This window comes from Canis aureus, chromosome 2 (genome assembly GCF_053574225.1).
Source record: "Canis aureus isolate CA01 chromosome 2, VMU_Caureus_v.1.0, whole genome shotgun sequence".
NCBI lineage: Eukaryota > Metazoa > Chordata > Mammalia > Carnivora > Canidae > Canis > Canis aureus.
The window spans coordinates 81,322,817-81,334,604 of NC_135612.1; the positions used below are offsets into that span (position 1 = coordinate 81,322,817).

The 11,788-nt window shown below is 54.5% G+C and overlaps 1 protein-coding gene across 2 annotated transcripts in view; it reads right to left on the reverse strand.

Annotated features, from left to right (window-relative positions):
- PCDH7 (protocadherin 7) overlaps positions 1–6,705 on the reverse strand; it is a 416,043-nt gene extending 409,338 nt beyond the window's left edge. For both annotated transcript variants that reach the window (XM_077880250.1, XM_077880242.1), the window contains exon 1: positions 3,350–6,705. In XM_077880250.1, the coding sequence (XP_077736376.1) occupies positions 3,350–6,568 (3,219 nt within the window). In that variant the 5' untranslated portion in view covers positions 6,569–6,705. The remainder of the gene's footprint in view (positions 1–3,349) is intronic.
- Positions 6,706–11,788: the final 5,083 nt, after the last annotated feature.

An 11,788-nucleotide genomic window follows, 5' to 3' on the forward strand; every position in this document is an offset into this window, starting at 1 on the left:
TACTAAATACAATAAAATTTTTACTTGCCAGTGCATTACCTAAATAATAGCATGGCATGAATAAACTCAGCAGGACCTGAAAACGATAAAGTAGTAACTATACTTTTATATGTTTATCAATCTTTTAGAATTACATCGTTCTTTAAGAAAATTGAAAAATATTTAACACATAGTGAAAGTTTGAAGATTTAAAAATAAATAGAAATATAGAATGCCTCTGTCTTTATTTTACAAGTCAAATGTACTATTGTACTTTCAAGTCACAAAACTTGAGCAACCACTAAGACCAGGCAAAGGAAAGGTGGACACTTAATCTCAATAATGCTGTCAATGATCCACATTCTGCTCAACTGGACACATTACTCAGTTGAGAGCAAAGACTTTTGTTTGAACTGCAAAGGTCTGAACTATGGAAACCTGGGTTATATCATCACTTTTACTCAGGTGTGAATTTCAGAAAAAAAAAAATATATAGCAACTCTGCAACATACATCTACATTCTGCCAAGGACTAAATACAGAAGCTTGATTTGAAAATTTCTAGATCCTGTGAAAACAAACCAAAAAGGGGGGCGGGGCAGTTTTTACAAACTTATTTCCCCAAAGCTGCTTAATTTATTACAATATAACCATTAACAGGATTTAGGAGCAACACTTTGAAATGTCTAATTCTCGTAAGGATAAGAACACTGTAAACAGATGCCACTTCCATTATATCACAAGCAAAGAACTATGATAAGACAATTCAAGAAAATTATAAATAAAACGAAGTCTTTATGTCAGATGAAATCTCTGATTTTTAATTAATCCCTACCATAAGGAATTAAAAGATGGCATCCCTCAGGGTTTTCCCTAGATAAATTCAGTATCAAAGGGGTGAATTATAACAAAACCTCGTGTTCTTTATTTTATCTTATAACAAATTTAATCACAGAAAAAAAAAACATTCTGGTAGTTTTATAACACTTTATTTTTAAAATAAAAATAGAAAATCATCTACTAATGGTACAAACAAAAATCAGGACAAAAAAAGATCCTGTTTATTATGTCAGATGTCTAAACAGAATGTAACTTTGTAAATGGATCCCTTGTCCCCTGACAGCAATATTGAAGAGATGAAGAGTATCAATTACTATTACTAATCACATTAAGGGGAATGTGTTTCATTCTCCTTTATTTTATTTTGGTTCAGCTATTTATTATGGTTAAAACTTTACACATCTTTTGAATACCTAATGACGACACGTAAGTTGTCCAGTTACTTTTGGCAAACTGCATGATGTATAATGATGGCTATGCAGGTTTTCAATTCTGGTATATGAACTTCTTTGCTCTGTGAAGAGCCTAACACCATACATTAGTTTATTTATAAGCATATCACTTTGCCTTTTAAACAGCATGCCACAACAGTCTTGATATTGGCTGTCTTAAATATTCAGAATATAGAGCCAACCTCCTTTGATGAGCCAAATAAAGCTTAAGTGACAGCACAGAACATATGAGGTGGTTGTATAAAATATCTATAAATCTGCCACTTGATACGTCCGCTCCAAAGTTTAAGATTACACAATTTAGAATGCAAATGTCATTCAGCCACGGGACAAAACATCCCATTAGGCTGACTGTGAAAAAGTAAACATTCTGCAGAAAGATCTCTTCACACACTTTTGCGCTACAGAATTTTCCAAGGACATTTCTATAGATCCAAATTTATTTGTCTGTGTTTATAAGTCATCTTGGAAAAGTAATATTATTGTAACTAGAAGGGTCCTTGTTTACCAGACCAATAAAAGTACCAAAACCAAAACAAAAATCTCCTCCTAACTTCAGGTAAAGCAATAACACAACAGATATAAACCCTCCAGGTAGTAAATTTCAGGTTAAAAGAAATAAGTAACTGCGGCTCAAGGGCATCACATATTTTCGAAAGCCATTTAATGAAGTCCGAGCCTGTATTTTCTCGGATTGCTTTGATTATTGGGTATCAAATCATGTTAGGTCTCTTTCTCCTTATCCAAATAGCTACAGTAGAGTACTCTAAGTACCAAATATTTCTTTAGGAAATTGATTTTTAAAAGTATGAGAGCAGTAAGGATTTAATATCTCTTTTCTATACCATCTTTAATGAGCCCATCAATAACATCTTTAATGATGCCATAAAACACGTTTTTCTTCTGCTTTAATTCTTCTCAGATTGCACACGTCCACACGCAAAGCACACTTAATAGAATAACTATTACTGGATATTATTTGACAGTCATAAAAGTGTTTTTTTGAGATGAGTTCTCTTGATAAGATATATGTGGTATTTTATTAATGGGGTTGCTACAGCATCAGACACAGCAGTTTCCGAAAGATTTTACTTGCTCAGGGTCAGACCTTGGTGGGTGTGAAAAGTGAACTCTGTGAGCATTACATATATCACACAAGCAAAACTTCTGAGAATAAATTTTCTGTTTTCTGAAGTTCATCTCAAAGTTCATATGCTTTTTTAAACCGTTTCCACATTTCACTGAGAGACAACGGTATCAAATATTCCATATCACCTTCATAGTGTCAGGATATCACAACGCAGACCAAAATTGTCTTGCACACAGTGCATCAAACACTTCTGTTGCTTGGACTTAAATAATAAATGGGTCATGCACTTTACTTTTGCTTACAGACTTTTAATACCAAACCCGAAGAATGCAAGTGCTAACTGTATATCCTCACAGAAGTCTAATTGTTACAGAGAGCGAAGTATTAAAAATGTAGTTTTGCATGGTATTTGCATATCATCAAACATCTTTAACCCAACATTTTTTTGTCAACGTAGTATTTAAGTATCTCAGACTTGGTACTGTATTTGCATGAACCAGCCTCCATGATCCGTAAAATCCTACGTAACACATCACATAGCTAAAACTTTTAGAGTGTCCAATTTGCACAGGCACCTGTAGTAACTTGGGAAGTTTTCTCTCTGGATGTAATTACCCACTAAGCAGCCACAGAACACCGTAATTTCGGGTTAAAGCTCACCATCCAAACAATATATACACATTTATCCTGAAAACAGAAAACTAGGATGAATTAGTACTGGCAAGCACAAAGAGATGTGCAAAGACACTGCCTGGCTTTGAATACCCTGGTAGCTCACACCGGTCTGGGAACCTGCAAAATACAGAGGTGCACCTCGCGTAGATGGCTCGTACCCAACTGATGATCTATGAATTAACGTTAAATTACCCCTATTAAATCCGTACGTGATGGCTTTAAGGGAGAGAAAACAAAACTTCACAGAAGATGCTCTGTCTCAGAGTTATTAGCCTTTTTCTGGGATATTTAAATATATTTGGAATACATCTTACCTGTTTGCTGTACTTGTTATTGGTTTGACAGCTGTATTCAGAGCAGTGATCTGATCCAATTGAGATGTTGTCTCCTGCTCCCACAAATGTGTTGGCTGGTGGTAGATCTTGTACGGCCTGGTGTTTTTTTCCTGCAGTTGGTGACTGGGGGTGAAGCTGGACAGTAGGCAACGGAGAACTAGACTTGTAATGCCTGGCCAGGTCAGGACTGCCAGGCCCACCATTCACGGATCGGTATCGCCCCATGCTTGGGCTGTCTGATAGCTTCTCGTTCACACTATCATACCTCTGTCCATTTGGTTTAGAAGCTTCCACAGTGACAATGCTGCTGTAGAGAGGCTGCTTAGATTTTTTGTTTTTCTTGTCCTTTTTAGGCTTTTTGGATTTGTCGTGCTGCTGGGGTGTAAAAAAGTCCTCGTGGTCCTTTTTGCCAGCTTCGTACCCATTTTTATTTTTGGACCGGCAGTACCTTGCCATCACTACAATTAGGATGATCAGAATCACTGTCATAATTCCAGCAACCACCCCAATGACAATACTGAGTCTCTGTTTGCTGATTTCATAACTTGGGTCGCCGGCTATATCCTGGGTGAGCGGGGTGTGCAAACTTCTGGCTATCTGGGAGTCAATCACAGTCGCGTTGGAAACACTTTCATTGACAAACACATGCACCAGAGTCGTGGTGGACTGGGAGGGCTGCCCGCTGTCATTCACTTGCACCACCAACCTGTGCAAGCCGTAATGCTTTTGGGTGAGCTTCCCCACCAAGGAAACCACACCGCTGGTGGGATCAATCTCAAACAGCTTGAAGGGATTCCCTCCCACAATGCTGTAGTTGAGGTCTGCGTTGATGCCATCGTCGCTGTCCGTTGCCAGCACGGTGGCTACCACTGTCCTGACATTACTCGAAGGTGGCAGTAAAGTGTAGGAAATGTTTCTGGGAAGGGTGACCGTGGGAGCGTTGTCGTTCTCGTCCATCACAAAGAGGGAGACGGTGGCCGTGGCCGACCTGGGAGGATCTCCCCCATCCACAGCCTTGACCCTGAACGTGTATGTGGTCTGGTGCTCCCGGTCGAAGGACATGGTGGAGTAAATGGTCCCCGTGTCGTTTTCGATGGAAAAAATGTTACTGTTTTCCTCTATGTAGAGGCTCATCTCTGCATTGCGCCCCTTGTCAGCATCCATCACCGTGACCATCCCCACAGGGCTGTTGGGCTGCAAGTTTTCCTTCACATAAAAGGTAAAGACGTCCTGCATAAACTTAGGGTCATTGTCATTCCTGTCGGCCACCTGCACGATCACCGTGGTGCTGCCCTGCAGCACTGGGATGCCTTTGTCTTTGGCGTTAACTTTAAACTCGTACCTGTCTGTCTGCTCGCGGTCCAGCACGGTGTTGACCAGGATGTCCCCAGAATCGGGGTCGATGGCAAAGGTCCCCATCACGGCGGAATCCAGAGAATAGGCAATCTCTGCGTTCTTCCCACTGTCGGCGTCGGTCGCCAGCACCGTGGCCACCCTCTCTCCGGGGACGTTGTTCTCGGGGAAGTAGACCTCCACCACCGACTGGCCGAAGACGGGCGGGTTGTCATTGGTGTCTCCGACCTTGACGACCAGGGAGTTGTTGCTGGAGAGGCTGGGGCTGCCCGAGTCCACCGCCACAATGACCACGTTGAATTCCCGGGTGGTCTCGTAGTCCAGGGGGGCCGAGGTGTGCAGGAAGTACTTTTTCTTGTTCTGGTCGCCCTCCGTGTCGCTGGCCGGCTTGAGCTGGAAGGGCACGTCCCCCACCACGGTGCAGGTGACCACGCCGTTCTCGCCTTGGTCGCGGTCGGACACCTGCACCAGGGCGATGGGGGTGTCGACCAGCACATCCTCGGCCACGTTGGCCACCCCGTCCTTGAGCGGGATGCGCCCGATCTTGCGGATCTCGATGGACGGCACGTTGTCGTTCTCGTCCTTGATGTTGAGCACCACCGTGGCCTTGTCGGTCTTGGGGGGCTGCCCGCGGTCGCGGGCCATGACGGTGAAGCGCAGCTGGTTCACCTCCTCGCGGTCGATGCGGTGCAGGACGCTGAGCCAGCCGGACGTCTCGTCGAGGCGCAGCAGCCGCCGCACCGACTCGGTGGCCGCCCCGAACACGTACTCGATCTGCCCGTTGACCCCCACGTCCAGGTCGGCGGCTCGCAGCTGCAGGATGGGGGTGCCGGGGGCGCTGTTCTCCGCCAGGTCGGCCTCGTACACGCTCTTCTCGAAGCGGGGGCTGTTGTCGTTCACGTCGGTGATGAGCACCCGCAGGATGGCCTGGGAGGAGCGCGGCGGGTCGCCGCCGTCCCGCACCCGCAGGGTCAGCTCGTAGGAGTCGCGCTGCTCGCGGTCCAGCGCCCCCTTCACGATCAGCTGCGGCTGCTTCTCGCCATCCGGGGTGTCGGCCACCTGCAGCTCGAACACGCTGCTGCGGCCGCCGGGGCTGGGGTTGGGGCCGCCGCCGCCGCCGCCGCCGCCGCCGCCGCCGCCGCCGCCGCCCTCCGGGGCGTCCGGGCGCCTCCTGGAGCCCCCGGGGCCGCCGCCGCTCGCGCCGTTCCCGCCGCCCCCGGGGTAGGGGGCGCTGTCGCCAGGCCCGGCTCGCCGGCCCTCGCCGCCGCCGCCGCCGCCGCCGCCCCCGGGCTCCTGGAGCAGCTCGTAGCGCTCGATGCCGTTGCGGCCGAAGTCACGGTCGGTGGCGGTGGGCAGCAGGTAGAGCGTGCCCACCGGCCGGTTCTCCTCCACCGTGAGCGTGAGCACGGGCGACGGGAAGGTGGGCGTGTTGTCGTTGATGTCGAGCACGATGACCCGACCCTCGAACAGGTCCACCCAGCTCTGCGAGGGCCCGATCACCGACACCTCGAAGTCCAGGAAGCACTCGTTCTCGTCGAAGATCATCTGACACTGGGGCAGCTTCTCGCGGTCGATGCGCCGCTCGCTGGTGCTCAGCTCGCCCGTGAGGTTGTCGATCTTCAGGTACTCGGAGCCCGACTCGAGGCTGAAAGTCACCTCGCCCGAGCCCGTCACGATGCCCAGGTCCGAGGCGACGTTGCCGATGCGGACGTCCGCCGGGCCCTCCTCCGCCAGCCGGTACCGGAGGAGTTGCTTGGCGGCCGCCAGGCTGAGCGACAGCGGCAAGAGGAGGCAGCAACCCAGGCACCAGCCGCGCGCCCACCCCGCGGTCCGCATCCTCAGCATCTTCTCCTGCTGCTGCTGCTACTGCTCCTTCTAGGCACGGCCCCCTCGGCGCCCCCCTCCTCCGGGGCCGGCCGCCGGCCCTCCGCCCGGTCCTCTTCTGGCTCCGGGAAAGGAGGAAGGGAGAGGAGGGAGGGGGCGAGAGCAGCGTGCGGAGTCGGCCGGGCGCGGGGGGCGGGGGGGGGGGACCGGCGACAGATCCTTCTTCTTCTTCTTCTTCTTCTTCTTTTTTTTCTTCCGCCTCCTTCTGCTTCTTCCGAAAGTTATTGTTTCATAATTCATGCAATGGGTGCTAATCGCCCGCTCGCCGGCCGCCGTTCAGTCGCAGCACTCACAGTTCACGGGACACTGCGCGCCGCGGGCTCGGCGCCCCCCCCGCCCCCCTCCAGAGTCATCCCCGCGGCGGGCGGAGGATCCCGGGCTCCCGAACCCCCGCTCGGCCGGATGGGGCCGGAACCGCTCCGGCAGGCGGGCGCTGGAGCCGGGAAGCGGCGGGGAGCAAGCTTGCAGCCTCCTCCCCCGCCTGCCAACCCCGTTCGTCTTTGCTGCTACTCGAGTTGAGTCCGATTCACGTTTCAGCCACTCACTCCAGACCCAGCTCCTGCTCCGGCTGCCCAGGCAAACGTGAGTTGCTTCCTGCACGAGGCGCTGGGGCCAGCAACAAGCCGGTCTGAACTCTGACTCCGCTCTGGCAGCGGGGGAGCCAGGCAGCGGATCGAGAATGAAACGGTGGGGGAAAAAAAAAAAAAAGAAAAAGAAAAAAGAAAAAAAGAAAAAAAGAAAAAAAAAAAAGAAAAAGAAAGAAAGAAAAAAAAATCCCTGGCAGGTCGGTCGCTTCGGGCACCGTGCAGTGGAGACCACTCGCGTCACACGGCGGTCCGCGTCCGGGTCCCCCCCGCGCGCCGAAGAGCAGCCCGAGCCATCTTCAGAGACGCCGGGAGAGTCAGTCCCTTCTCACCCCCAAGAGCTCGGGTTTCTCTTTTTTTCTTAACAACTCTGCGCAAGGTCATTAGTCACGAAGCCGCCGCCTGAAACCGCAGCAGCCGTGCGCCCGCGGGGGCGAAGGCTGAGCCGTGCGCACCGCGCGGTGCCCAAGTTTGGGTTCGCAGCCGCAGAGTCCGTGCCTTTCCTCACCTGCATTCGGCCCGCAATTCGGAGCACTGGGATCTGCAGCGCTGTGCGCGATTCAGGGAGGAGATTGCAGCCTCTCTCTCTCTCTCTCTCTCCCCGCTCTCTCTCGATCCCTCCCCTCCCTCCCTCTCTCTCCTCCCTCCTCCTCCTCCTCCTCCTCCTCTCTCTCCTCCCTCCTCTCCTTTCCCCTTTCCCCTTCTCCCACTCCCTCTCTCCTGCACGCTCCCTCTCCTTCCTCCCAGTCCCAGTGCTGGCAACTCGAGCTGAACTTGATCCCTTTGCAGTTCAAAGGTGAGCGAAGCAGGCTCGGTGCTCAGGCTCAGGCGACGCTGGCCTGGCGACAAGCCCCCCGGGGCCGGCCGGGCTCCCCCAACGGCAATTAAAACAAAGATGCCCAATGCTGTCCGGATTTCCGAAGAAAAGCCCAAAGGCACTGGGGAGGGAGGGGGGGGGCGGGTTGAGCGGGAGGTGGAGTCAGAGACAGCTGCCAAGTAGCTTTAAAAAAAAAAAAAAAATCCAGTTTGCCAAGGGGAGAAAAAGTGCCAGTCGGTTGTTGCCTCGGAAGTGCCCTGGCACGGCGGGTGAATTCCGCAGTTGTCTCGTCCCCTCTGGCGTCTGGGAGAGTCTGGTGCGGGCGCGCTCGCCGCCCCTCGGGCTGCCCGGGCTGCAAGCCCCCGAGCGGCGAGTGGGGAGCTCCCGGTCGCTGGCCGCGAGCCGGAAACCCGCAAGTTTGCCCAAAGTGGCGGTTGCTGCCGGGAGCTCGCTGGCTGGCTCGCGGCTCGAGCTGGTCCCTTAAGCGGCGGCGGCGGCGGTGGCAGCAGCCTGGCCGCGGAAACTACACGCTCCCGGGGGGGTGGGGGGCAGGCAGGGAGCAGGCCTGCGGGGAGGCGGGCGGGAGGGGGTACTGGCCGGCCGCCCCGCTCCGGAAAGCCCAGTGTCACCCCCGGGGGCCGGTCCTCGCGGGCGCAACCCCAGCCGGCCCCGTCCGTCCCCCTTGCACCCCAAGCCCTTCCCCGTCTCCCCAGCGAGCGCAGCCGCCGTCTTCCCGGGGGACTCGCTTTCCCTCCCCGGGGCTGGTAAATGTCCTCGTCTCCCTGACGGATGCCGAGTGCGCGCCCGGGAGCGCAGAAGCGGGTGCCGGGAAAGGTTTCTGTTTCTCCTCTCCCCTCTCAGACGACATTCCCCACCCCCTATCCCTACCCCCCTCCACCCCGGGTCTCCGTTTCGCGATTTAGCGTCTCGGTTAGGGCACGGTTAACGCTGGCTCGGGGGATCCCGCGTGCGCCCAGGGAGCCACGCTGGTGTGCGGAGACACCATGATGGGCTGCAGTGGCCAAGAGAGAACCTCAAACTCCGGAGAGGAGAGGGATCCTTTTTTGGGAGTGCGGACTCCGGAGGGCTGGGGCTGGGGGGTGGGGTGGTGCCTGTCTTTGTTGAGATGCTTGGCATTCCTGGCTCCGCGCTTGCCTTGGGGGTGGACCGGGCGTGCGCGCGCGCCTGGGGAACAGACACATGTTGGAAGCCTCGGTGTTATTTTCCGAGCAGAAACCTGCAGCCTTTAGTAACTGGCAAAGTGTAGCGTCACCTATCTGGATAAAAGGGAAATAAACTTTAATGGCAACTTTGTGTACCGAAGTGTCCCTAGTTCCGCGTCTCTCCTTCTTTTGACTTTGTGCCACTCGGTCGTACACGGTATCCCTCCCCCCCCCCCCCACGCGAGGCTTCCCCGCTTTTCAGTCGCTGCCACCGCAGCCAGCCTCAGCAGATCTCAGTTCTGGTTGTGTGTGTGTGTGTGTGTGTGTGTGTGTGTGTTTTGTTTTTAAACTGTAGCCATTTGCTCATCCTTTTATTTCAGTGGCCAAGGGGGCCCGCCGGGGTGCAGGGGCCTGAGGCAGGCAGGAGATATTTGGGGACGCTCTGAGCATCTCTAAGGAGAAACCCGGCTGCCGCTGCGATTTGCAACCGGTCCTCAGCTCGTCCGCCCAATCTATAGGCATCCAAGGGCCTCCCCTTAAAGGAAAATTTAAGACGAAAAGAAGAAAAGAGAAAGGAATCCGTCCCCAGTGGGTACTCCGCCTTTACGAGACCGGTGCGAGGAGGCGAAATGATTTAAACAAGACAAACACCAATAAAGTCTACGAGCAGCTGTAGCGCGCGGTTGTTTGGGCGGGCGCAGCCGGGGGGGGGGGGGGGGGGAGGCGGCTGAGCTTCCCAAGGTCTCCCTGTAGGGGATCGTGGAGGCGCGGGGGATGAAAGTGCCAGCGAGCGAGTATTTTCCAGTCCGCTAAAGCAGCTGCGCTCGGGGCGTAGTGGCCTCTCCTCGGGGCCGGGCCAGGCCCGCGGCCACCCCCACATCCCCCAGGCCGGCCGCCTCCCGAGCTCCCGAGCCTCCCGGCTCCAGATCTGCAGCATCAGCGAGAAAAGCCCGGCGCGCAGACTCAGTGCGCACCGCCGCAGTCTGGAGCCGGGGGGCGGGGGCGGGCGCCGCAGCGTTCTCTTGCCCGCCAAGTGGCTGTAGTGCTAAATCCCCTTCTATTTGGAAAACTCTGGTTTATCAGAATCCTTGCCTCCCGCGACACCCGGCCGCCCCCCACCTTCTTCTTCTTCTTTTTTATTTTTATTTTTTTCTTTCCACGGTGCAAGGCGAACGAGGGAAGCCGTTTCTCCTCCGCGGCCTTGCGCCCGTGCATTCCGATGCGCGGCAATATGGTGCAGTGCGCTCCCTCCCCTGCGCGCCCCGACTAAGATTCTGCAAAACTTCTGGCAGCCGCGTGGGCAGAAGCGTCGTCCGCTCCCCCTTCCCTCGCCAGACCGCAACTTGAGCAAGCCCCGGGGCTCGGGGAACGCTCGCCCCCCCCCCCTCGGGCGCACCCCCGCGAGGGCGCAGGAGTGGAGGCTTTCCCCCGAGCGCCGCGGATTTCTTCCCAGGGGGTGGGGGTGGGGGTGGTGGCGGGGGGGGTGCAGCGTCCTTCACAGTGGAGTGGTTTCCCCCTCGCGAGCCGGAGGCGGTCTCCAGCCCGCCCTCCCTACTCATCCCTACCAACTCCGCCGCCGAGCCAAGCCAGCGTGGGAAATGGGTCCGACGTGTGCGGCATGGCGAGCAGCGCGCACGGCCGCGGGGGCCGGGGAGCCCCCGGCTCTCCCCCTCCCCCCGCCCGCGACCCGTCCGCGGAGGCGACCGGCCGCCCGCGGCTCGGCCCGGGGCGCGATCCCGGGGCAGGGGGTGGGGGCGGGGCGCCCCGGCCGCGGTCGCAGCCCCCGGTCCTCTTCCGCCCCCTGCCTGGGGACTGACGCTCGGCTGCAGCCTCCCTCCCGCCGGCGCGGGGGATGAATGGAGGCGAGGAGCTGTCGCCCCCGCGCCCGCCCCATTTCCGCAGCCTTTACAGCTTCAGTGTCACAAGCGCTCAGCAGTTTCATTAAATGCGACTGGGGGGGGACTCGGTCCCCCCGCCCCCCCCCCCCGCCCCCGGGTAGCAGACCTCACCGCGGGAATGTGATATCCGGATTCGCTCCCGCCCGCCAACCCCGCCCGGCTTTTCAGACTCGAGGCGGCATTTATCTTCTCCACCTGGGAGGAAGGGTTCCGAAGGAAATGGGATCGAAAGTGTAACCGGCTGCAATAAATTAAAGAGCCCGCTGCGGCGGCGGCGGCTGCTCGGGCGGCCAGAGCCCAGGAGGGGAATCGAGATCACAGTTTGCTAAAGCCGGAGTGGATCCGGGTGCGAGCTCCTCACCGCTTGCACCAAGCCAAGTATTTAAGAGAAGGTTGAAATGTTGGGCGTGTGTGTGTGTGTGTGTGTGTGTGTGTGTGTGTATTTTCTCCTTGTCGTTGCTTTTTTTTTTTTTTTAAAGAAATGCAAAGGGAAACGACCCCCTGCAACCAAGATCTGAAAATTAAAATTGATCGAAATAGAAATGCTATCTATCCCCCGTTCTAATAGGCATCTGATCAGAGCTTGGCCAACGATTCTTTTTTTTTTTTTTTCTCTGCCAAATATCCTGCCCTATACTCACCGTATTCGGTAGTTTTCCTGTTGTTGTTTTAAATCTACCTACTAACCCTGCCATCTTAAAACTGCTTTGCAGTTGAGA